At 38.6% G+C, this 27243-nt stretch overlaps 1 protein-coding gene across 1 annotated transcript; it reads left to right on the top strand.

The window, feature by feature from the left end:
• Positions 1-26525, top strand: SDC4 (syndecan 4). The gene is made up of 5 exons (XM_081948885.1): positions 1-288; positions 19405-19549; positions 20547-20596; positions 21334-21517; positions 23685-26525. Exons 1-5 carry the CDS (start codon positions 16-18, stop codon positions 23834-23836), a joined length of 804 nt encoding a protein of 267 aa, XP_081805011.1. The 5' UTR covers positions 1-15; the 3' UTR covers positions 23837-26525.
• The last annotated feature ends 718 nt before the right edge of the window (positions 26526-27243 follow it).

The raw sequence follows: 27243 nt of genomic DNA on the forward strand, positions 1-27243 counted from the left end.
GGGGCGGCGCGAGCAATGCCAAAGGGATCGCGAAAGCAAGGGAACTTCCCGCCGTCCGCCCTTTGCAGCGAGAGGGGGCCTCTTCGGCTCCTCCTCGACCGAGAGGCGGGCCGCGAAGGGCCGCCTATAAGAAAGCCGAGCGCCGACGCGGGGGGGGTTTACATCGGATTCATCGCCGCTGATTTCGCTCCGTGCTCTTCGGCTCCTGCAAAAAACGCCATGCTACTCGCTCGCCTCGCCGGCCTGTGCGCCGCTCTCCTGCTCGCCGTCAGCGTGTCTGCGGAGTCGGTGAGTGGCGTTGTCCGGGATTTGCGTGGAGGAGGAGGGCGGGGAGCAGCAAAGTGTTGGCGATGGGTTTTTTTTTTTTTGTGGGGAGGGGCAGTAAGGAGGGAAATTAGCCCGGCATTGCCCGGCCTTGATTTGTAAGCCATTCTCGCTGGCGGAGTTAGGACGAAGTTGGGTACCGAGATCTTCTTCGCCCTTGATGGCTTTGCGGGTCGTCATGGGGGAGTAAAGGAGATCGCCCTTTACTCCCGGTGGCCCGCCGGAGAGAGGGACCTCCTTCCCCCCTTTTCTCAAGAGAAATCCACCCCTTTTTCTCAAGTAACCCTCTCCCAAACTGCCGTAAGTCCGAGGACTTATCACAAACGGCGGACTAGAGAGGAGACGCTGGGCTAAAAGCCGGAGCGAGTCGCTGTTTCTTCGCAGGAAGTTAGGAGAGAGAGAGAGAGAGAGAGAGAGAGAGAGAGAGAGAGACGCTGCAACCCCTAGTAGTTTATTATCACTCGGTTTTGTATTACTTTTTTAGCGCAGCGTTTGCTTAACCCGCGGCTATCTTCTCGGTCCTTTGAGCGTATACTGCGATTAGGGAAGGGGGAAGAAGCTTCGCCCATCCCCTTCCTCCCCGCTTGGCAATCTCTTCCTCCGTCCTTTACGACCAGCGGGATGGTTTTCATCATCTCATTGACTGGCCTCTTCTCTCTCCCCCCCTCCCCGCCCCAAATGTTCTCAGAGTCTCCCAAGTACCAGCACAGTTTGGCAAACAGCGTGCCGTTTTGTTGCCTTATTTAGCACTTCCTCCAACTCATAGCTGTGGAATGAGTAACCGCTGACCCAAAGCCTGTGGCTCTGTTGCAATTCTCCATCGTCACACACAACCCATTAAGTGAAATTTCCAGGAGTCTTGACACATTAGAGATCTGGGGTTTCCCTATAAATCTGAATGGGATCCTTTGCACCGAATCTGATGGGTTGGTTTTTTTTTTTTGAGAAAAGAAAGCCTCTCTTTTGCTTCTCCTTTCTTCAGTTATTTGGCCAGGCTATTTTATCTTCTGGCAAACCCTCTTCAACCTTTGACCTTGCCAAACACTGGTCTGCCTGTTGCTGATTTCTCACATTTGGTGGAGTGGTTAGGTTACTGGTCTAGAAATCGGGAGAGTTCAGTTCTAGTAACATTCCTAGCCAAGAAAGCCAGCTGGATGGGGTGGGGGGGAGTCACTCTCCCTCAGCCCAACCCACCTCTCAGGGCGCTTGTGGGAAAAAACAGGAGGAGGAAGTGGTACTAAACAAGTTCACCTCCAGAGTTACTTATAAAGTAATAAAGGCGTGACAAAAATCTAATAAAATTCGTTAAAGCTTTGTGCCTCCGCGGAGGAGATGGTGGCAGATTAGTTGCAACTTGCTTTAGAAGGTTATGCTGGGAAAAGATCAGAAAGTTTGAACAGCAGCATAGAGGAATAATTTAGGCTACATTACTTCTGAACAGCCTGTACTTAGGAAACGGTGCTTACATTTTTTAGTAACTTGAGTGAGGGACTTCTTTGTATTTCTAGAGGGGAAGGGTGATGTTTATAAACTGGGGCTGGATGCTTAATCCCCCCCCCCCCTTATCTTATTTCAGATCTGGCTGTATTACTCCTTTGCCAGTTTAGTTTTTGTCCTGCTTTCTTGTCTGTCATTTGAGCCTTTGCCTGTAATTGTACTGTGATGTTCTGTGATCTTCTCCTGCAAATAGTTTTTGTTTTTGCTGGATTTGGGTATGGATTGCAGTAATTTGTAGACTTCAGAAGCATAAATATTTTAACCCTCTTGTACTTGCTGCTTACACTTCTTTGCCTGATTAGGCAGACTGAAACACAGTACAGATATACCCTCATTTGACCAGTATGATATAACTCCCTGTTCAAAGACTGGCTGTGTTAGAAGCATCTTGTACCTCGACAAAATCAAAGAAGACTAGCTTCCTTTTACTAGAATCTCCAGAACTAACTTTCCCTAACTAAATTCTGCATTTAGTTAGTGGAACACAAACTTTCATTTCTTAGTAAAGGATCTGCGTAGCTTTTTTTATTTATAAGCAGTAGTAATTTGTAAACTTTTCATCAGAGGCAATGTTCATTTAGCTTAAAAATGCAAAAAGACTTGGCCTCAAAACTGATGAGTCTGAGAGAATTTCAAGATAATAAAGCATTTCTGAAATTGATTACTTTTGTGTTAAACATTCCTGCAATTTCTCAAAGATTCTGTTGATGCTTTCTTTAGTCTTTATTTAGTAAAGTACGTACGTAGTTACCTAGCTTTTCAGAGGGAGTCCTAAATACTAACTTATGGAACACTAAAATATATGAGAGGTTCCCACTTGTTTTAAATGTATCCATGCAGAAAGTGATATGAATCTTGAGGGCTGATTTTAATTCCTTATTGGGTTAGTAAAAAAGTTCAGAGATTCTAACTACTTGGTATTCTGTACCAAAGATCAGAAAGGCCTTAGCCTTCTAGGAGATGCTGAATTGCCAGTCTCAGCATTTTAACCAATGCTGAGGGATGCTGGGAGTGGTAATTCAGTAACATCTGGATTGTGATAGATTACAGGTACTCCTCAATTTAAGACCACAATTGAGCCCAAAATTTATGTTGTTAAGGGAGACATTTGCTAAGTGAATTTTGCCCATTTTATGACCTTTCTTACTGCAGTTGTTAAGTGAATCACTGCAGTTGATAAGCTAGTAACACAGTTGTTAGGTGGATCTGGCTCCCCCATTGTTTTTGCTTGTCAAGAGGTTGCAAAAAGTGATCACATGACCTTGGGACACAGCAATATCATAAGTATGGGTCAGTTGCAGAGCATCTGAATTTTACTCACGTGATCATGGGGATGTTACAAGTGTGGAAAAATGGTCATAAGCCCCTTTTTTCAATGCCATTGTAACTTTGAACGGTCACTAAATGAACCGTTGTAAGTCGAGGACCACCTGTACTTTTTCTATAAAAGAATGCCTTATATGGTTGAGATAAACTGAATTAAAATTACTATCGCCCAAGCTGTGAAACTTGTAGTCTCCTTAGTCATTTTCTCCCTGATCTTCTGGTTTTTTGCTGAAAACTGTGTTCCAGATTCCTCGTGGGCTATTCACCTGACATATTTTAACGGCTGTCTGATTGATTAATCTCTATGATGCGGGTTTACCTACAGTACACATCTCTGGTTTAATGCTGCTTTTTACTCCTTATTTTGCACAAATTCCTCTTAACTCTTTCTGGAAGCGCCCCCCCCCCCTCAAGGATTATAATGAAAGGGTGGTGCATGAATCATATTTTACAGTGCTGTGACAGTTGGCATTCACAAAGCCTTGCTGTGGGGAATCGGATTGTGTCGTAAATGCAGCATGCCAAGTTTTTTTCCATCTTGGTGTTCAGGCAGTGTTAATCTAATTTCAAAAAATATAAGAATCTGGCTGAGCTTATTGTTTTGAAAAGTAGTGCAGCATTATTAATGAACAAACCGGTTTGTCCTGTCCTGCTGCCATGGATCCCTCAGGCTTGTTCTTTCTACTCTTTCCCAGTTTTGTTTTCTGTCTCTCACAATCAAATCAGCATTGTTAGCCTAAATATGTAATTTTATTTCCAATCTATAACATGTGGTTTAGACAGGCTGAAGCACAGTACAGATATACCCTCATTTGGCCAGTATGATATAGCTCCCTGCTCAAAGACTGGCTGTGTTAGAAGCATCTTGTACCTCGACAAAATCAAAGAAGACTAGCTTCCTTTTACTAGCATCTCCAGAATATGTTTAGCAATTAATGGCCAAATATTTTGTGCTGTTCTTGAGATTTTTCTATAGTTTCTAGTTGTTTAGCATGTAGGGGATATGTGACAGGAGACAGAGCATGCCATAACATTAAAAGATGGTTGGGCCTGTACCATCCAAAGCCATCAACTCACATCTCCAGAATATGAGAGTGTCTTAAATCTTTTAAACATAGAGGAAAGAAATTTGAAATGAAAAAAAAATGTTAAGAAAAACGGATGTTTGTTTAGTTTTTATAGGTTATCTTAACTGGCTTCAGTCTTTGACTTCATAATATTTCCCATATAACTATTATGGCAAATGAATTGTTTAGATGTGTTCCCACTTTAATAGAAGTGTAAAGTAATAGAAACAACAATTAATGAAGAAATCAGCAAGACAGTGGGAGGATTAAGGCTGACCCATAGTACTATGTATACAGTATGCCTTCAAAGCTATAATGTTCTGGGACCATGGTTAGAATAGGTCACAAATGGCTAAGTTCATATAATGCAAATGCAGTCACTGCATTCACACAATACATAAAAACAAAATCAAAGAACTGCAATATGATTTTATATTTGTGAACTTTGACTTGGTTGTGCTTGAAGGAACATTAGATCTTTCCAAGCATCCTTTCCCTGCCACTGGGTTATAGGTCACACATGGTTTGAGGTGAAATAAGTAGACCTAACAAACTTATTGCTAGAAGACTGGTAACCATCTAAGACCCAGCTAGTAATTTAATATAAGTTGAGTAGAGCTGCTAGTTCATGGCTGCCAAAATTGGAAGACCATTAGAGTTTACTGAATTTTTTGACTGCCAAATGATTGTCCAGATTTTTTAACTTTAATTTAGCTGCTAGCCCATTTGAATTTTATATCGAGCAACAGAAAGACTATATTTTCTTGATTTTGTATTAAACTAGGGTTGAATGGAGGTAGAAAAGTTGCACAAAATTGGGGCCATTGTAAAATACATTTCAGAATGTTGATATTGCATTGTTTTGGCTCAGTTTCATTGTCAATCCTGCCATCCTAAATTGAGTTAGCTTTTTTCATATTTACTAGTAAATGAATTAGGACCTGGTTTATTTCATTGTGAGACTTCAATAAGATACTTTATGTCCACCTGTTCACTGCTATCACTTGAAACTGTACCACTTCACCACTTGTCAAACACCCACTGTTCTTCTAAGTGAAATGCTCAGAATTCTTGAGTCAAAATGTATGGCTGCGGTACTGTAAAACTTTATAGAGAGGGGAACGGCACCATAGAAAGTAAGTGGTTTTGGCTGAACCCTTCCTAGGAAAATTCTTGCTATAGTTGATATGCCTTGCTCTCTTGGCCAAGTATGTCACTCTGGAAAGACTATGGAAAGACTAAACATGTGGAAAAAATATGACGTAGTGCTGTGGCATATTGATTTTGTCTACAAGTTGCTACTTGAGATGGAAGATGACTCAGTGGAAACAACTCCTGGGGGGGCGGGGTAAAGACAACCTAGTTTTTGTTTTATGTCACATAGAAAATGGAGGAAGATATATTACAAAATTAGCAGCAACAATATTTAATGAAGAATGCATCATATGTTCATCTGACCTGAAACCTTTTGGATTTTGTAGAGCAGGGAAAGCATAGTTAGGAAATATTGATTCTGTCAACTACAGCAATGGAATGAGGAGAGAGGATCTTGTATGGTGACCTAGCATCAAGTCAACATGCGTACAGAATGTACACAAGCATCCCGAATACTCAGCATTTCTCTTATCTTTTTGTAATTGTTGGCATTGCTATGAACTAGACAGGGAAGGTAAATTTTCCCAAGAGATGTTCAACTTCCTAGCATTGGTTATTGACCATTTGGCATATTGATTAAATTTGGAAATAATAGAAGCCCTCAGACAGATTCTAGCAGTGATCTGCCACAGAATGTAGATCTGAGGGGATTCAAGAAGTTAAGCATTTCCCAACAGAGCAGAGGTAGATTCTGCAAATAATTCTCAGCAAGATGTGTCCGTAGTTATATAAGATCAGATTTGAAAGCATCAGTGCTCAGCATGAGAACTTAATATTAGGTTTTGCGTTCCTGTTGATATAAATAAAATATTATGTGCTAAACCTGTTGAACATCTACTTTTCCTTCGGGCCAGAAACACTGGAGAGTTGCACTGCCAATTTGCAGCAGAACCTATCTATGGATATGTGAGAAAATAGCAGAGTGATTATTTTCAAGCAACTGATTATCTTAGATTTAATGGTTTTCTTTTTAAAAGTTTTAATGAGACTTGCCTTTTGTAAGAATACTGAAACTGAAGAGGAATGAACCTGGATAAGTTCAATTCTGAAGGGAATAAGAAATGTTTCTTTAAAAGAAAAACCGTATAATATCTTTTATATGCAGACATGCATTGCAGTTCTATATACATATCTACTTGCAAGTAATCTTCTCTGAGTTTAATTTGACTGACTGATAAGAGGCTATGGGAATACAGGAATGTGGAGAATTATGTGAAATCTATATATTCTGATCTCATTGCTATGCGCTAAACTTTTGTAATATATTATGCACACCTTTTTCACATATTTTTTATGATTATATGCTGACTGTAATACAAATGAAATTGAATCAGTGCTGTTTGCCTCTGAAAAGAACATTCCTTCTTAAACTCATTATTCCTAGTAAGTCAAGCTTTCCAAACAACTTGACATTCTCAGAAGTTTAAGTCACGTATAAGATCTGCTGTCATTGCTAACTATTCTCAGAAAAATGTTGAGAGTTAGCATTTACAGCTTCACTAAGAAGCAGTCCACTTAACACACATTGTTTTTCTGTATATACGTGTGGAAGAACATGATCTCTCTTTTCAGTCATGCCAACATGTATATTTTGCTGTAACCACCAGGTCTCCGTACTGGGTAATTTCAAATGAGTCAATTTCTTAACTGTCCCTCATTTCCACTTCCTATTGACAAAGTGTCATTAATGTTAATACTATACCAGTAGTGCAATACATTCTACTCGATGGAGTTACATTAGGAAAAGGTTAAGTCCTTGTTACAAGGAGTTCACAATCTATCAATCTTCTCCACCTTGCTCTTTGTAAATGAGACATCACGGTGATAACTAAATGAGCATAGTTTATGGAAACTCCTTGTTTTTTGGGAAGCAAACACACATTTATTGTAATGACTACTTAAAACCCCTCAGATGAAGTGGCCATTTGCTCCGCCTTAATCAACATTCTACAGCTGGCCAAATGTTAATACTGATGTATTTCATTTAATCACTTAACAGATTTTGCTTTTAACCTTGCGTTAGGCAAAAAAAAAAAAAAAAATGGGGGAGGGGAGGGGGAGATGCACAGTGATTATCTGACACAATGACCTCTGGATTCAGAAAATGGGGCACTGATGTTCACGAAAGCAGGTATCCTGAGAATCTACTGTATCAATTACTGGTTAGCCTTTCTAATCCAGTCTTGTAGTGTCATTCAGCAAAAATGTTTATTTATCGGGGTCTCTTTTCTGAATATAGTGGAAAATTCAAAAGCATTGTATGCAGAAATTTACAAAAGTTAAATACGCTGTGGACATTATTAGTATATTTCTATTTGAGACATATTCAATGTACATGTTTGATGCTTGAGGTGTTTTTTAATTAAAAGGAAGAATCTGCAGAAAAGGGATCTAATTGTATGTAATCCGGGGATTTGAAGGAGCTTTTTTGTGGGGGACAGGAAAAGTAATATTTCTGTTAACAATATGGGCATCCTTTGCATAAAGTAAAACTTCCAGGATTTTCAATGAGGTATGTAGGTGGTCCTGTTTGACCACCTTGCCTGATCTAGAATCTTAAGCTGGGTCAAGCCAGGTTAATATTTGGGTGTAAATGCACTGGAAGATTATTGCTGTAGACCAGACTAATAAGGCAAAATGCATCCTGGAAGAAGGAAATGACAAAGTATTCCTGTATCTTGCCAAGAACACTGCACTGGATACATCTGTGTAAACACCAGAGGTTGAACTTGACTCCAAAGTAACATAACTATTTTTTTTTAATGGAATGAATTATTATTTTTGTGGCAATGTCATCATAAAAATGTCCTTTGAGAACTAATTCCTGGTGACTGTATGGACGTATTTTCTAATTTTCTAGCCATTGCTGCCTTCTGGGATATTTTTTCAGTTTTTCAGTCTAACCTAGGGTCCTGAGATTTCTTAGTGGTTGCCATCTAAATGTTTAAAAAATCCAACATTGCTTAACTTTTCCAAGTCCAATTGGAAAAATGCTGTTTTTTGCAGCCATCTTGATTTAAAATGTTCAGGGAGTAAAGCAAGAAAATAATTATCTTTCTCAGCCTGAAAGTAACTTCTGCTGTTACTAATGCCTAATTAAATATCTTTATTTTATAGAATGGGATGAACAGTCTGTCCAGATGTTATTGAACTGGAGTTCCCAGTAGCTCTGGTTAAAGTCTGGGGACTATAGTTGAGGAATTCTGGGAACAAGAGCCATACACGTTTCTAATCTAACTTTAACCTTTTAAAATCATGAACTAGGTTGGAATTATTACATGTAATGTATTTATATATTTAACTATCTATTTCCTAGGGATAGTGATAGGGAAATTTACATCAGTCAAAACTGATGATTTTGCAAAGCAAAATTAACAATAAAGGTCACAGGCTATATCTTAATTAGTTGCAAATTAAAAAAGTTATGCTAATCTTTAGACATCCTGATTAGATTAAAACAGTTAGCATGGACATCATGCAAGAATTTAGCTGTACAAACAAGCCTGGATTATCTTCGTAGTATATCTGAATACAGCAAGGATGGGTTCCTGCCAGTTGTAACCTCGTCTATAGAAGAGGTTCCACAAATCTACAGTGCCGTTTAGAACCGGTTCCAGCTCCCTCCCCCCCGCCCGTCAGCACATCATCAAGATGAAGAGCGAGAGGAGGAATTCTGGGAGTTGAAGTCCACAAGTCTTAAAGCTTTCAATCTTGAATACCCCTGGTTTTTTTTCCCCTAAATGGTTAGGGGTGCAAGGGTCTTGTAACTTGACAGCTTTAAGACTTGCGTGCTTCAAATGCCAGAGTTTCTGAGCTAACATTTTGGTTGCTAAGCAAGAGCGTTGTTAAGTGAGTTTCACCACATTTTACAAGTTGGCCACGCCCTCCCAGTCATATGGCTGGCAAGCCATTCCCACCCGGTCACATGGCCGGCAAGCCACTCCCACCCGGTCACATGGCCGGCAAGCCACTCCCACAAAGCAGGCCACACCTACAGAAGAGGTTCTAAAAAGTTTTGAAACCCACACTGGAATACAGGCTAACTACATCTGAAATATCCCAGATATAACAAGTGGAAGAGTGTCAGACACTTAAATAATTAAATCAAGCTTTCTTGACACTAAAAAGTTAATCTGATATGGCAAACTAGCTGACAGGCATAACTTTAAAAAATAGACTAAGCATGGAGGTAGAATGATTCTTTGTGCTGAAAAGATTGATGTTAACCTCAAATCAAAAGGTAGTATATAGTCAATGGAAGATCCAAGCTACATGTTTCTAAGTACCAGTTGTACCCAGTACACATTTTATGCTCTTGACTAATGGTATTTGGTTGGGCACTATGAACTAACACATAATGCTTGGTTCTGTTCTAGCATTTAAGTTTGTAATTTTCTGCAATTTAGAATTGGTTCTTCTTTATCTCATTTGATAACTTGGATCCCAAGCTATATACCTGGCTGGGTCCAATTATACTACTGATATGAGAAATCAATGTCATCTCTTTCTTTCTCTCTCTTACTTAGCATGACTTTGGACTGCTTATACTAAGTGGATGGTCTCCGGACCACTGCTTTATTTACCTAAAATGCTACCTTTAGATAATTTAAATAAGGAATTCTAGCTTTTTTCTTCTTAGCTTGCCTATTCTGTTAATATCCATGTTCTTGTAATTCACACATTCAGAATGAGCTCAAGTGCTTCCTGGAACAATCTCTAATGCTGGGAAAGGTGGAAGGGAAGAAGAGAATGACCTAAGGCAGGGGTGTCCAAACTTGGGAACTTTAAGACTTGTGGACTTCAACTCCCAGAATTCCCCAGCCAGCCATGCTGGCTGGGGAATTCTGGGAGTTGAAGTCCACAAGTCTTAAAGTTCCCAAGTTTGGACACCCCTGACCTAAGGTGAATGATTCCAGTTAGAATGAAAATGGGTGCAGTGTTGGAAGGTGTTAAAGACGAAGTTAGGGGCAGATCATGGAGGAAATCTTTGTGGACATTAGTGGTTGAAAATAACTTGAAGGCACATAATCCAAGTGTTCTACCTCTCTGAGCCCATAGGATTAGTACCCATTCAAAAGTGACTTTATTTTAAAATGTAGTTTGCATTCTGACTAGCTGGAGGGATGTGGTGGAGGTCTTGCACAACAAGGCCTTTTGTTTGATACCTACAGAGTTGAATCGGTGCATGACCATAACTTCAGCAGAGTCTGCTGACAGAAGGATTCTCCGAACTTCCTTACAACTGTGGAGTCATAAGACTGAATGAACTGATACTTCTCCTTTCTTGCTTGGTGTTCTTGTTGTAAGACTTAACCTTTTACCACTTTACCCAATCCCTTAGCAAAGGGGCTTTTTTTTTTTTTTGAAGGAACTTCAGGAGTCAGAGCAGATGTAAAGATTACAAATTTTCCAAACGGTCAGCAAGTCTCAAAGCAGCATTTTTGTAAACAGGGGATTTGAAAACCTAATGTACGGCAGAGCACAAGATTTACTTTGGCTGAGGCACCCTCTGGACCACATAGGCTGCCAAGAGGTTATGTGGTAACTGCAGGAGGGGAGGGGCTGTGGGAGTGCCAGGTTTGCCCATCGGGGCTGCCGTTAGAATTCTCTCAATAAGGTTCTGTCCAAATAACACACAGTCTGTTAAGTCATGTTAGGTAAATCTGGTGAGCTTATTGCTACGGTAAAACTGCCCTAAACCTTGTCAATGCATCTTGGACACCTCCAAGTCCAAAAAATACTACATAAATTTGTTTAATTAATAAATATTGTTTAATTAATACACTTTTCTCTTGCTAGTTTTGGAAGTAATTAGGCAGAAGGGGTGCTGTAGTCCCTTATAAACTGTTGGGAAGAAGTTATGGTAGCAGACATCTGGCTCTTAAGTTCTAGTCCTCAGTTAACCTTTTCTGTACCCTGCCACTGTCAAAACACATATCAGGCTAAAAACCATCTTACAAACTGAAGGATTTGGCTGAACCAAAACTAATACATTGCGTGAGAAACCTTTGTGCTTTTGAAGAGAAAAAAAAAACACAGGGTAATACTTTAGACTAGATTAACGGATTGCCTTAATTATGTGCACCCACAAGAACCTGCTTAACTCTTGTTCCACATATATTTTAATTGAAAGATTTATACTGGCAAGCAAAGTTTCTTTAATGAAAGGTTGTCTATTGATATCTTGGACCTTCTGTCCAAAGACTCTAAGCCTTCAGGAAACCCCACATGTCTTTAAAACAATTTTGAAAATCAGGATGAGGTAAAATAAAGACGTATGCACACTTTTTATGGAATTAAATCCCTTCTGGAGTTATAGTCATTTTAATAGTTTTTGCCATTTGTGTATGTAGATAGAGAATTTTTGCACTTGAAATCTGGGTCAATTGACATAGAAGTATCAATAGCTTAACCAAAAGGAAATTAGACATGATCTTGCTTTGCAAACTTGGATGAAGCAACTTTTGCATTAGGAATGATAATGGTTATAACTAAAATTTTGCATAATTCCTGGCCAAATGCATTATAATCCAAGTGGTTAAGGGATAAATCATCTAGGGGACTTATATATGCTGTACTTTTAGAAGAGCATTACTCTGCAAATTGAGATGGAAAACTTGTTTCTTAAGTGTAAGGAACTAAAAATGAACATTTCCCTCACTATTATATAATATAATACTGTCTGGGACTTTGTGATTCTTTTTGTTGGTTTCTTGTGCTATCAGCTGTTATTTTCAAAAGTTCCATGAGCAATTGCTGATAGAACATTTGAAAATAAAACATGATTATATAAAACATTTTGGCCAATTAAATATACATGCCATAGCAATAATGTTTGCCTGGCATTTCTACCTGTTGCTACGATAATATTCAGAATCTAAAGAAAATGGCCAACATTGTTAGTAATAATATGGTTGGTTGCGTATCTGCCAGATGTTTAGATTGGATTTGACATTTTCATTTTATTATTATTATTGTTTGGAAATTGCAATAAATAAAGAATATATGTACAGGAAAAACCTTCCAACATGATACTTGCTGAGTTGCTTTTACCCCAATAAGAGAGCTGCTTCTATTTGTAGTAGAGCCTCTGACTCGGAAGTGGAAGGAATTTGTTTTGTATTTCTTCCATGCCACCTTTCACACTATTCAATTTTCTGCTCAAGGGAGCTGCAGGAAGAAGAATTGGCTTTAATCTCCCCCCCCCCCCATTATGATATCAAAATATTTGCTCCTAGGATCTCTGCATTCAAATCTGTGTGTGCCTGGAGTATGAGAAAATTAGGAAGGAAATGGCACAAGGGTGTCTTATCAGGGCTTTTCTGCCATTTTAATCCAATCTTGCACAATCTTGTTCCATTCACCTACAGATTGAATTAAAAATGAGAAAGACACACTTGTCTCAGTCCTTCCTAATTTTGATAAAGTCAACAACTGATAAAGTCAATACTTAGCAAGAAAAAATACTTTGGAAGACAATTGCCCCCCCCCCCCCCCCTTGTGTGAAGGAGGGCTTATGGTCTAGGCTTGAGTTTTCTGTTTTCTCCAGCCATTCTGTTCTGCACATTCCTGGGAAATTGAACAAACATGGCCAAGCTGTATTATTGCCCACCTAAGTAAACAGTTGAATTATGTACTGTTTACAAAAGAGTGCCCACGTGAGTGTGTGTGACCGTGTCTGGGAGGGAGCAGGGTGTTGTTTTAGATTTAATAGGATCCATTCCTCCTGCACCTCCTATCTGAGTCAGAACAGAATCAAGAACTAGCATGCTTGAAAAATCAAGACTGGCAAGAATCATAGTGCCATTAAAGTCAATGTTTTGCTGGCTTGAGAATTGTTTTTAATCCCACCTGTCATACATAAGTGCCACGCCCGCCAGAGAGTTTTGCATCTTCATTGGCTACCGTTAGGCAAGATCATGGATGAGGCAATTCCCCAGGAAAGAAGCAAATTAATTCACCTCTCTTTGTCACCTTGGCAACTTAACAAAAATGGCAGCTTTCCTAAAAGTATATTGTCACTTGAACTGGTCAGATACTGTAAAAGATATATAGATTTGCCATACACATTTTTCTGCTTGGGGTACTGAAAAAATAAATGTACTTCTGCAGACTGCAAATTGTTAATGATACAGTGATGCTTCATTTTCTAAGCTGCTTGGCTCAGGATTTTGGATGTGAAAATATGCACTTGATTGCTGTGGCTGTTTGCTTTCCTTGCCATGTACACATTCATAAGGATTAAATAGAATAATCTGAAGTTTAATTATTCGTCTTACTGAAAATGGCAGAAAATGTGACATCTATAGTAGGAAATTCTGATCTTTGGTTTCAGACAATCCTTGGATAGATTTGAAGATTTCAATCGTAGACTTTCTTTTGTAAAGCCACAAATAAGACTTCCCCAGAATCTGATTGTTTTCAAGATGATCTGCAAATGGGTGCTCTGAATTAGCACCAGGTCAGTCTGAAAAACAACAAACTGGTTATTAAACTATAATTTTTGTGTGGACACTAAACATTTCAAGTCATGAAAAAGAAGCTATTAGGTTTGCTGGCTTTCCTGGGAGCCATATCAATAAACGTATCTTCACTCTCTAATACTATTTTTATGCATTATTGGGCACATTAGTTGTACAGTTAACTATCAGGATTGTAAATGTTTATATCTTTCTGCAGATTCATTCCTAACTAGCAGCTTCAAGGCATGTTCGTGTGCTTGCACAGATTTGTGGCTGGTAGCTGAGAAGTAAATCTTTCAGCGATTTGTAGGTTAGAAAATCTGCTTCTCCACCCCTCTACTCCTCCCTATGATGTTTACTAATCTCACTTGGCAGTCAATATGGGTAAAAGCTGCTTAATGCTCAGAAAATACACTGGAACTGGATTAAATGTAGAAATGACAGACTCTAGTAGCTAAAGGATTCAGCTGGAGAGTGGATTAAGAGCCAGGCTCAAGGAGACTGTCAGCTGCAAGAACTCCTTTTCTGTCAAAAACCTTTCTGGCACATGTATTGTGATGAAGTCATGGTGGAGTTTAAAAAAAAACAAAGCCAGCATCTATATATCCCACTAACTGTATGTTCTGAACCCAAGTCCCGAGTCCCTTTCTGGGAGAGGGGCGGTCTAAAAATCTAAGAAATAAATAAATAAAAAAAAAGTAAAGCGCTCCCTCTCCCTCTATCCATCCATCCATCCATCCATCCATCCATCCATCCATCCATCCATCCATCCATCCATCTATCTATCTATCTATCAGGTCATAGCCAGTAAATCAAGTACACCATCCCCATTCCTCTTCATAACAATGTGAAAGCTATAGAAAAAAAAAGAATGTATAGCAACTCTGTTCCTATCTAGCCTTTTTTTCCAATGCAGCATATATCTAGTGAATATTTCTGGTACAGAAAAAACTGATAACTGACAGCCTAATGGATCCCATGTAAAATTGCCAGCTTATTTTACAAAAAGCAAATTTGGCAAATTTGGAGGACTTTGTTCAGGCATAGCAAATCATTTGAAACTTGGGGCTCTTTTTAAAGAAGAAAAGCAACGTTTACATATCTATCTCCCCCCTCCCCATTTTCCCCCTTTGAGTTGAATATTAAGAGGACCAGATGAAGTTAGTCAAGCTGATTGCATATATACTGCCAATTAAATATTTACTGGATATTTACATATACAAATATGTAAAAAGCAACTTTTATGAAGCTGAAATTCTCAGTGTGGGGGAAAGTAAGACAATAATATATATCAGAAAAGACAGCCAATATGTATTTATATTTAAATATTAGATGTATATCCCATCTTTCATCTGGGAGCTCCATATATCTTATCCTATCCTCTTACTTTTTCCTCAACAAAAAAACAACAACCCTGTGAGGTAGATTGGGCTGAGGGAATGAGTGACTGACTCAAAGTCACCCAGTGACCTTTTAGGTCTCCTTCCTCTTAGTCAAATACTTTGACCACTCCAACATTGTGTAAAATTCCTGAACACACAGAATTGTGTAAATAAAAATGCATATGGGGTGTGTTTTGGAAAAAGTGTGTGGTCTATTCATACGAAGTTTGTAATAAACTTGGTATTACTCATATAAAGTACATTGTTTAATGATCTTTATGCCTCAGCATTGTGTTTCTGAGTGAATCAGATATCCTATTTCAAATGAAAACTTTGTTCACTTATTTAATCTGGTTATTTAGTTGACCCTTTGTCTGGGTTTCTTGGTACAGTAAAAAAAAAGCCATTTTTTGAGTTCAACCCTTGTTGATTTCATGGATATACCGTTCTTTGCGGAATGTGCATATCAAAATTTGAAAGATGGTGGCAGTGGCGTTGTGATGAATCATCTTACAGATTTTGACAGCATATACATGGACAGATGGACCTTTGTGGACATATCCATGTGCTAAAGAACTGAACCACACACTAATCAAACAGGCCAGATTCAATGGCCAATATGGTAAAGGATCTATTTTGTATGAATGTAGCCACTGAGACTCTCATTGACCTGATTAGGTATGTTGCACAATCCCAGTCAAAATAAAACAGTGCAGAATATATGGAACATGAGATAAGATGAAGGACTCTTAGGAAGCTAAGATCAAGAATAAATCACATGGCAAAGGAGCAAAGAAATATGGCTGTCTTAACAAGGCAGATCTTGCGGTGACTAGGCCTTCATCCTCTAGATCACAGGTGTCAAACTTGCAGCGTCACATTATCATCACATGATGTATCGTGATGTTTTTCCCCTTCATGGAACTGAGGTGGGCATCTGGCACATGGGACACTAGTTTGACATCCCTGTTCTGGATGGTGAAGATGTCCGACTTCAGTCAAGATTGAATAACTAGACTCAATGTACTTTGTAACCTGTAATTACTTTTCCTAAAGAGACTTTCAACATTATGTTAAACAAATTGATTAATATCTAGGTATTTTAATGTATCCTTTACAAACTTGGACTTTCATATTTGCAGAAAATGAGATTTTTTTTTGGGGGGGGTAAAGGGGCTATTAAATGTTCAGCTGGTTTTCCCTTTAATGTACCTTTTTGAAAGTGGATTTTCAGCAGTTACTACACCCACAACAAAATCTGAAAAGAGTCTGAAAATTATGATTACTACTTTAAAATCATTCTAGGAGTTGACAGATCTCATTAGCTGCAAGATCATGCATGCAATTAAATCTTTTTATTCAAGGTATTAAATATAAGTGGGGAATATTACTAAAGCATGTTTTATGCCAATATTTATATTTTTCTTTTCTTTTTTAAAAAAGTGAATATTCTACATATACACTATCTATCATCTATCTATCTATCTATCTATCTATCTATCTATCTATCTATCTATCTATCTATCTATCTATCTATCTATCTATCTATCTATATATTGATAGCCTAGTTTTGATGGACTTAAAATTTGAGAAACACATTATTTTGAATAAAGTCTTTGATTATTTGTGCTCCGTTTTACCACTAAAACCTATCTATACTTTTTCAATTAAACTCCTGTAGTAGCTAATTAGAAGCCATGTGATTATATATGTCTGGTCCTTGACCTTGCTTATCCTCTGTTAATACACACACCATCTACTGTTTTCAACTCTTTTCTTGTAAAATCTGTTCAGCCTTTACAAATATCTTATCAGCAACAAAATGACTGTTGAAGCAAAGTTGCATTGATGAGTCAATAAAGTGAATGCAGTCTGAGTTGACACATATAGGTGTGGCCCTTGTGTCTGTTCTGCAGAAGACAAAAGTGAATCACAGTGTATTACTTCATGAGTGACATGCACAAAGACTTCCCTGGCATCAGAAGCCAAAACTTGCCAGCAAAACATATCCTGTTTGCAAAGTTCTGATCATGCAAGATTTATACAAAGCCTCTAGATCAGGAGTGTCAAACTCAAGACCCGGAGGTCAGATTCGGCCTGCAGGGTGCTGAGATCTGGACCACGGGGCTGGCTTGCAAACAGTGAAGGACCGGCCCCTGGTCCCTCTCTCAGTGAAAACAGAGCTCAGGAGGGCTCTGTGTGGTCCTCAAGAGCTTCTTTTTCTCTGGCAGAGGGTTGCAGGAGGCCATCACAGCTGAAAATGGAGGTTGGAAGCCCGTTTTTGCTGGCAAAGTGCTTGGGCCACCACAGGCGCCCCCAACACGAGTAATATTGAACTGGCCATGCCCACCCCAGGCCCCCAAGGTCAAACATAACCCTGATGCAGACCTCAATGAAATTGAGTTTGACACCCCTGCTCTAGATTCTGCAGCTTGGCATACCGCCATACCTTGTTGTTTTGGAATTTCTGAAGCCATTTGGCAGCCTCTCTAAGTGGTACTGAGCTTGTATCAGGTACTTTGATCTAATTCTCAAAGCTGTAATTCGACACATAAACATTCCAGAAGGACATTCTAACGGATGGTGCAACCTTTGGGGCTGTGGATAGGAGAATCCGAAAGGCTCATTCTAGTCCTCGGTTGTTCCTTTCTCATTCTCCACACTGGAAGTCCTCACTACTGCTGCTGCTGAATAAATGGATTAAATTATACTTGCCTGCAAACCCTTGATACTCCTGTTCGGGCCGATGGAGAACTTGTTTTCAAAAGCAAGGCCACAAGTTATCAAAGTAACAGAACTACCCACTGATTTTAGAATGGAGTCGCCTGCAGTTTTAAATTGCAATGTCCCAGTCGCTGCACTATCCAAGGTTCAGTGGTATACGGCAGGAAGTGGGCTTATCTCGTAGCACTGTAATACAGGTCCTCTCTTGTTCCTTGAAGGCACAAGGCAAATGGGCTCTGATAAAATCGTGTAGTTTGACATCTCAACCTTGGCAAAGTCACTTTGGCTTTTATGTATTGTAGAGCAGCTTATCTGTTGTAGCAATGCTAGCATTATATCTAGCTGTTACTAGGTCCCAGCATTGAAGCTTTTAAAAAAAAAATCAAAGGGAAGTTACTGAGTTTGCTTTATAAAGGGTAATGTTCTCAATGGAACACTTAATTCAAGTGAGTTAATATTTTTTTACAGACTAGTCCCTTTGATCCTCTTGTCAGCTAAATTTTCAGATTGAGGTACAAACAAATCTATCAGTTTTAACTTGAAAGTAATAGTCCCATTTAAAAACATTTACTATTATATTACAGGTAAAGGCCTCAGAGAAGCAAATAATTTTCATTAAATATATCTGGCTTCAGACATTAGCATTCACAGTCTGAGGAAAAAAGTACACTTGGCTCGTTACAAGTAAAATAAAAGTTGGTTGCATGATGTTTGGCAAAAAAAGTGAATTGCTGACAATGCTGTAAAAAAGTCATTCCATTTTGCCCACTGTATTAAGACTCACTGGGGAAGAGCCTAATGCTGGGAAAGATTGAGGGCAAAAGAAGAAGGGGAGGACCGAGAATGAGGGGGCTGCATGGAGTCACTGGAGCAGTAGGTGTGAGCTTAAATGGACTCCAGAGGATGGTAGAGGCAGGAAGACTTGGAGGAACATTGTCCATGGGATCGCGATGGGTCAGACACAACTTCGCAACTAACAACAACAAATCAAATCTTGTTTCCATCTATAAAATTATCTATGGAGGAATGGCAACACCAGTACAAGAAGGGCAACAAATTATACTACTACATTCTTTCCTAGTGGATCTGGGCTTTTAACAAATTATGTCCTGTTTCTAAGTGATGCCATGACAATCCCAGCTTAAATCCTTGTCAATTAAAGAGTTTGAATGGCATGAATATTGCTCAATATACAGTCCCAATTAGTTATATTACTAATCTTACCTCCCTTGCTACTTTCTGCAGAGGTGCCAATGTTTCTGTTTTTTTCTGTAAATCTCTAATATTCATTAATTTTCCTGTTGTTTTGGCATATATGAGGGTCTCAAATTCTGGAATTTGGTTGTGTTCTGAGTCAACAAATCAAGCTTAATTAAAATCACCATTTTGAACCTCTCCTTGCAAACCTTGTGCTTGGTTATTGGTCTTCAGTTGTTCATTTCGTTCTCTCTCTGTCTCTCTTTTTAGGTGAGAGAAACGGAGATAATGGATCCAAAACTGAACATCGAAGAATTTGCATCTGGTGACTTGCCAGATGATGAGGATGCAAGGTCAGACTTAACAATTGATTATGATGAAGGTGATGAGTTCTCAGGTTCAGGAGATGGACAAGGTAGGTCTTTCTCAGAACTAACTCTTGGTAAAATTCATGTTTTGTTTTGTTTTTGTTAACTATGTATTAATGGGAATGGTGCTTCAATATGTAGAAGACCATAGTTCATAAATCTGAGATTACATTTCAACGTAGACTTAATGTGCTGCTGTTTATTTTGCTGAACACCATTTGTCTAATAAATTTGAGATGACAGTGTTGAATTTCTTAGCTTTGACCTGGGAATGTATCTATGCAAAACGTTTCGTCAGCTGGGTAGAATCCATGAACTTTTGAGAACTTGCTGCTTCATATTTTCTGATCATTCAAATGTAACCCACCTGGTTTACATATTTAACTTGTAATGCTTCCAATACCCTTGTTTCCACATACCCAGCAATGGGAGAGTCTCATATTGTCTGAATTTCCTAAATCTCCTTTCAAAAAAATCTGCTATCCTCTAGGTTAATTTGATGGGGTTTTAACACTCTTTTTGGGGGGCATGGCTTTTGATATTCCATTGTATTATCACTTTTTTTCTGAAGATGACTCCCCCACCTCCCCCTTCTCTGTTTTTATCTTCTGTTTGCAACTAATCTACAAAGTGGTCTTGGTTCTTCCCAGATTCTCAACACAAACTCCTTGCAACAACGCATTGCCCTCATGTACATTGTGTTCTCAAGAAAAACAAACTCTGAAACTAGCTCACTGCAAGTTGAGGCAAATCTGGTGGTTAATATGAGTCAAGGACTCCTACCACCTTCAAGAAATGGGTGTTTAAAAGAACCAGCAGATTCTCTGCAAGGCAAGCCAAAATACATTCTGAATGACTTGTAATTCAGGTCTTTGTAATTGGTTGCAAGATCTAGTGAGACGGAAGTATTTGATAGAGGAGTGTGCATGAGCTGGTGCAAGCTAACCAAAAGAACTTGAGACATTAAGCTAGTGATTGTTTGAAATACTGCATTTCACAATTTCAATATTACCATGGATTTAAATAGTTTTTTTTTCCCTGTAGGTTATACAGATATGGAGGATAAAGTGGTTTCTGCCACCGGTAGCACTTTGGTAGGTATTTCCTTTTGAAATTGAATTTCTGAAGCAGCTGGTCATTGCTTTCCTACTTTTCACCATGAAGGATCCACTGAAAATGAAAAATATCTTCAGTACATTAATAGTAGCGTGTTCAAATCACGGAAAGTTTTACTCTGGGCTGGTTTGATTATACTTCAGAGTACTGTGTACACTTTTGAAAAGGAAGATAGAAAAGTAAGGTGTGTGAATCATAAAAGGGATTGAAAACCAAACCCTGGGAGTAAAGTTAAAGGAAATAGAATGTTTCACACACAAAAGTAGTATCAGTTTACAGATATATAAATGTCTATCCCATACAAGAGGTGGAAACTGTGTTCTCAGTTAAAACAAAAGGCAGGACAAGGGATAATATATTGAAATTAAAGAAAGAAAGAATGAAATTAAAGAATGGAAACCTAGATGGATTATTTGGAAAAATGTCCTGACAATAAATATAGTTAAGCAATAGAGCAAGTCTCCTTAGATTTCCATAGCCAGCATGTTTCTGGGAGGTGGACTCTAGTTGTGTACCTAACTAATTCCAAAAAGGAGCTGTTGTGTTTTTGGGTCAGCCTCCATTATATTGCCTCCAAATGTGTGATCAGCCCTAAATAGAAACATTTGGAATAAGGATAGCAAAGTCTGGCTTTTTAAAACACTCAACAGCACTCATTGTACTTCTGCTCTCAACTGTACATTAAAGGTAGGACTTACGTTCTTCTCTTTACTAGGATTCCATGGACAACTCTATTCCTGACTCCAAAAACAATGCCAAGAATGAAATTGAACCAGCTGTGATAGACAATGAGATTGTTGTTCCCAAAAAATCACCTGAAGGAGAAGACGTGTCTAACAAGGTCTCAATGGCTAGCACAGCCGATGGGAGCATCTTCGAGAGAACAGAAGTGCTTGCAGGTAACCATCCTTTGGATGGATGGATGGGTGGATGGATGGATGGATGACCTTGGCTCTCCATAATTAAGGAAAAGGTCATGCTTTCTGAAGCAAAGTTTTTTTTTTTAATCAAGCATGATACAAACACAAATTATAATTCTGCAGTGCTAAATTAACCAATTAACCAATTTTGTTGTATACATGATACACAGTGACAATAAAGGCTATACTATGCTAGTTTTAATCTAAAAACAAAACCCATAATCGTTTGCGTACTGGTTTAAAATTACTTTTACCCAGTCTCCATAGCTATTGTTTTTAAAAAAGAGAATGCATCAGGCATTAGGACATATAAGTTGAACATTTCTAAGGAATTTGGTGTTCCGTATGCATTGCTGCTTAAACCAGAAGGGGCACGTTTGATTAAACAATGTAATAAAAACTAAAATTGTCTGATAAAAATTTCCTTCCACTATTGATGATCCCTGAACTTCACAAGGTTCAGAGAAGTGAGTTTATTGATGGAAGCTTGTCTCAGCAAGCTTTGTTGCTCTGCTACGTCCAGAAAAACGATTGCATCTGCATAGTAGCTTATGTTGATCGATTTTGGATACATGAATGGTTCTCTAAAATTATGCTGGGGTTATGCATACAAGACTTTGGCAGATCACATCCATGGAGAAGTGCAGCCCTCCTGACTACTGGATGGAGGTTTTGGAATACTGAAGATCTACCATATACTCCAATTTCCTCCTCATTCCAGGATAATTCTGGAAAATATGAATTGCAATATAATGACTGCATATCCAGTAATTATCCAATGTCTTTTCCCGGTCCCCAACATTTAATATGTTTTGCTGAATGGCTGTTCATATGGTTTTCAAAGCTAGATTTTTAAAAAAAATATCTTTTCCTGTGATGATTAGAAGCTTTCCAGGATCATTTTCCAGGCGTCCATTGCTTGACCAGAAGTGTGACAGTAGCGTTGCTGCCTTTATTTGCTTTTGGGTTTTTTTCAGTGTAAACTCCAGTTTTATATAGAGGATGATGATATTTATTCTGAGTCAGAATAAATAATTATCATGCACGTACCCAAATGTTCAACCAAAATGTTGGAGATGCGGGTGTTTAGATGCTACCTTTTTTCATGTATGGTGGACTTGCAACAAGGTTAAAGCTTTTTGGATAAAAATATGGTGGGTTATGCAGAATGTATTTAAGAAAAGAATACAATTCACTCCACAAATGTTTTTATTGGGTATAGTTAAGGATTTTACCAAAGGGGAAACAAAATTGGCCTTGTATATGGTTACAGCAGCTAGGTTGTTGATTGCGCAACATTGGAAAAAAGATTTTTTGCCAACAATTGATCAATGGATTCAGAAGGTGGCGGGGTTCGCTGAAATGGCAAAAATTTCAGCTTTCTTAAAAGCTCAGAAACAGGAGGATTACACACAGGAATGGGCAAAATGGATTGATTATATACAGAATAAATACCAGACTAGGAGTTATTATCTAGCCTTTAGGTAAGAATGTTTAGATCGATAGATGATCAGAGTAAATAGTATATGGGATGTTTGGAATTATTAGAGTGGTATACAGCGGAAGTCAGGGGGGTGGGTTTGTGCGGGAGGTGGGGGAGGGTTAGGGTGGAGGGTGGGGCAATATATATGTATGAATAAATTAGAAGATGGGACTAATGAAACATTGTTAGGCTAGGAGAAATTTATATTAAGAGTTATAGATGTTAAATTAGCTTAGAAAATGATCAATGTGTTATTATTAATTTAAGACTAATCTCTATAGTTTTTGTTGGGAGGAGAGGGGTTATGAGTAATCTATTTTAAGATGGGGGGTGGGGAGGGGGTAAAGTGTTTGGTATAATATTTGAATGTGAATTTTTGCGGGGGGGTATAGCATTTGTATGAGATTTATATTGTATGGGGGGGGGTGAAAAGGGGGAAAATTTGTTTGTACAAAACTCTTTTAATAAAAAAAAAAAAAAAAAAAAAAAAAGAACCAAAGAAGGATAGAAAGTGGTGCCCAGTAGCTATTTCTAAAATCGGCCGTGGTAAAGTTGCACTATTGGGCGGAATCGGAATGTCAGTGCAGAGTTTTTCAAGTTCCTATGGTATTTATTCCACCTTTCTCTTTCTTTTTCTCTTTCCTCCATCCCTTCCCACTTCAGCTCTTATTGCAGGTGGAGCAGTTGGGCTCTTGTTTGCTGTCTTCCTCATCCTGCTCCTAATCTACCGCATGAAGAAGAAGGATGAGGGTAGTTATGACCTGGGCAAGAAGCCCATCTACAAGAAAGCTCCTACAAATGAATTCTACGCCTAAGGCTTGCCAGTGCTTGATATACCAACTCGGGAGTCCCAAATAGACTTTGTAAAAAGAAAAAAAGAAAGAAAAGCATTTGGACCATGGACAAAATGCTCTGAAACAAATACTCTTTTTGGATCTAATGTCAAACTGTTGTTTGTTTTTTTTAAACCCTCCTTTCCAGCCCTTCCTACTAATGAATGAGGATATAAAATAAATAAAGCATTCAGAATCCCAGGACAGGGAAGGGAAATCCCACACAGAGTAGCGGGTGCTTTAAAAGTGGAAAGGAAAAAAAATCTGTTGAATTTTATATTTGGGTGAAGGGGGTTGTATATGAAACTCTTGCATTTGGTTGCAGTGCTTCAGCTTACCTTGTTTTACGGAAAGTGTTAAAATGGACTGTCCCATAGCCAGCTTAAGGATCACAAAAGGTGTGACCCGCCAATGTCATTCTTTTTTTTTAAAAAAAACAACAAAGTTATTTATGAAATTTCCTACACTACATGCACCATAAATTAGCCTGGGTCTTGAGAAAATTAATCAGTAGCTCTGCCTGTAGTTTGGCCTTGCTGAGAGAAGCGGTTATATGTGAACAAGGATTTCCTTCTTGGAGAGCAAGTACTCCGTCACATAGAAAAGCAAATTGTTAGAGGAATATCACGTCTTCCATTGTGTAATAGGATACTTTTAGTGAAGAGGGTTTCACTAAAAATGTCAATAGCTGCCTATAAATCCATTAAAGTACTGCTTAATAATAATAAAATACATTTTACAGTCATTCATAAATATTTCAGTTGTAGCTCCTCCCTGTTGCTGGACATCTTTCTACCAAGGTAGCATTTCAGATCAATAATTGCACAACAGAATGTTTCAGCTTTCTCCGTTCATATCATAAATGATACTAAACAAGAGAATATGATATTTATGTATTTTTTTTCCAAAATAAAAGCAAAGATGTGTTTGTTTTTAATAGAACTATTTATAGTTTCCAAGATGGCTGCTCTGTTTTGGGTAACTTCTTTTTATATGTAAAACACTAATATAATGAAACTCCTAATGATTGTGAAAACTATTTAAGCTTTACTCTGTGTATTTTATATATATATATATATATCTCCTAGATGCAATAATCTCTGCTTAGAATTAATGTTTATGTGCAAAATTGGTTTTCTCTGAAATAAGTGTAATGGGGGGGGGAGGTTTTTTTTTAGCTTTGTAATATATTATCGTTACTATAGAGCTATATTTTTTCAGTAAAGTGCACAGTTTTTATAAAAATACCAGAAGGACTTTATGCAGTTGTTCTGCATGGGTGATTGGGGGGGTTACATTCTCTTGATTTATGGAGTTTTGTTTTGTTTTTAATACCAGCCCATTCTGAGTGGAGCAACAACTTCACAGAGCAACAAATGGCGACTGAAAGTAACTCAGATAAACTGAGATCTGGATTTTGCTCTTGGCTTCACTTGCATGGTCAGTTGGTAGCTTGGGTAGTAGGCCTTGCTTTGCGGGTGGTGTGGCTGCTTTAACAAAGATAATTCAGCTAGCTTAAGAAATAGCACACAACATGGTCTGGAAGCACATGGTACGAATATTTCTTTCTCTTAGCAACTTGGTCCTTTCATGAAAACAACCAAGACATTATGATGCTAAAGCAAGCTTTTGTTCCCTTTTAGAACCTTGGCTGATGCTCTTGGCTTTCCAAGTTCTGAATGAGCATACAGCTATTTCTCCTCTTAAGGAATAGAGACACTGATTGTACTTGGCGAAAAATGTCTTGGGGAGAATTTGCGATCCATCTATCGCAAGCTAGGACAGATAGAAGATTTTGAATAGCCTGCCTCTTCTGTACCAGATCAGGCTGAAGTGTGAAATTGCTGCAGCTGAGCTGGTTTTCAGGTAGAGGATGTAGCTTGGTGAAGATGCTTATACTTGCTACTTTATATAGCATCTTATGCATTCCATTGAAGGATCATACAAAGCTGCTGCTTCAGAACAATGACATGTGAGATGTATATTTTTATCTAAGATTTTTTACTTGGGAAACCCCTATTAATTAAAAAAAAATCCTTTTAAGGACTTCAGTCAATGCGGTGGGATCAAACTGTTATCAATTTTGATGTGCGCTCCCCTTGTTTTTAGACTATTGCTTATAGGCTAGGAGTTGTGACTCTTTAACTTACTTAGCAGGAGCCAAAGGGAAAACAGCTTGAGTCATATAAATCCCGACGTATAATCTTGATCTTTTCCTAATTTTGCGTCCTTTTAAGAGCCTGACATAATTTTGTGCTTCCCTTTGCGAAACTCACGTTACTGAAAATGGCCTGGGCAAGGCTCTGCACCAATGTTTATTCATGGTTGCATAAGGACTGTTCTCTCTTTTTTTTGCTCTTGGTAGCAAATTCATGCTATGATTTTTATCATGTCATTATGGGATTGCTAAACATATGGCTAAAGTTAAGCCTATGCCAAGGGTTCTGTTTCAGCAATAGCATCATTCTTTTTTAAAATTGGGCCTGCTTCAGGAATTGGGTTTTTTATGGTGGGGGGAGGGGGAGGAGGCAGATACAGCATGTAAACACTTTTGATTAGTATTACTTGGAAAATATGGATCCCATGTCTGCCTTTGGTTGCTTGAATATTTCTTGTATATTTACTTTCACTGTCACTGATTTGATAAAATAAACAGGTACTTTCTAAAATTCTGTCCTTGTATAATTAAACCGTGAATCTTGGAAAAATGCTAACCCTTCCCCCCCTCCCCGGCCTGCTTTCTTAGGGAAGAATCTAAAACTCTTTCGAACTCAGCTTTTGGGATGTATGGAGTTTAATTTGCAGAATATTCAGCCAGCCATGAGATTGGGAAAAACTGCTCTAAATGGCCTACCCCAGGGGTGTCCAAACTTGGCAACTTTAAGACTTGTGGACTTCAACTCCCAGAATTCCCCAGCCAGTAGCTGGCTGGGGAATTCTGGGATTTGAAGTCCACAAGTCTTAAAGTTGCCAAGTTTGGACACCCCTGGCCTACCCTTTTAGTATATACCCGCCGTTGCCTGCCTTAAAAGTTTAACACCAACTTGCTTAGATTGAAGATTTGGATAAGGAGCGAAACATTTCAAATCCACAAGAAAAGATGTCCAGTTGCCAAGGCTTGACTTTTAGATAACAGGCTTAAAGCTACGTCCAGTGGTGGGATCCTGCTCGTTTAACAACTAGTTCAGTTGTTAACTTCACTGTGTGTGCATGCAGAGTTTTAAGAAACCTGCTGGGGAGTAGCACAGCTGAGGCATGGCAGTCCACTCTGCCACACAAATCAGCTGAGAAGTTATAGGTCACTAAAGAGCAGGCGGGTGGGCCCACCTAATTGTCAAAGCTAACTGGTACACTTCCAGCTTATCGTTAGAGCTACTGGTTTGCCCAAA

The sequence above is a fragment of the Natrix helvetica genome (genome assembly GCF_964273705.1).
Source record: "Natrix helvetica genome assembly, chromosome: 3".
Lineage (NCBI taxonomy): Eukaryota > Metazoa > Chordata > Lepidosauria > Squamata > Natricidae > Natrix > Natrix helvetica.

Excerpts from the sequence above, each read along its gene's own strand:
- SDC4 (XM_081948885.1), top strand. The coding sequence starts at position 16 with ATGCCAAAGGGATCGCGAAAGCAAGGGAACTTCCCGCCGTCCGCCCTT. Across the intron at positions 20,597-21,333 it reads CTGCCACCGGTAGCACTTTG|GATTCCATGGACAACTCTAT; the intron begins GTAGGTATTTCC and ends TCTCTTTACTAG. Across the intron at positions 21,518-23,684 it reads GAGAACAGAAGTGCTTGCAG|CTCTTATTGCAGGTGGAGCA; the intron begins GTAACCATCCTT and ends TTCCCACTTCAG.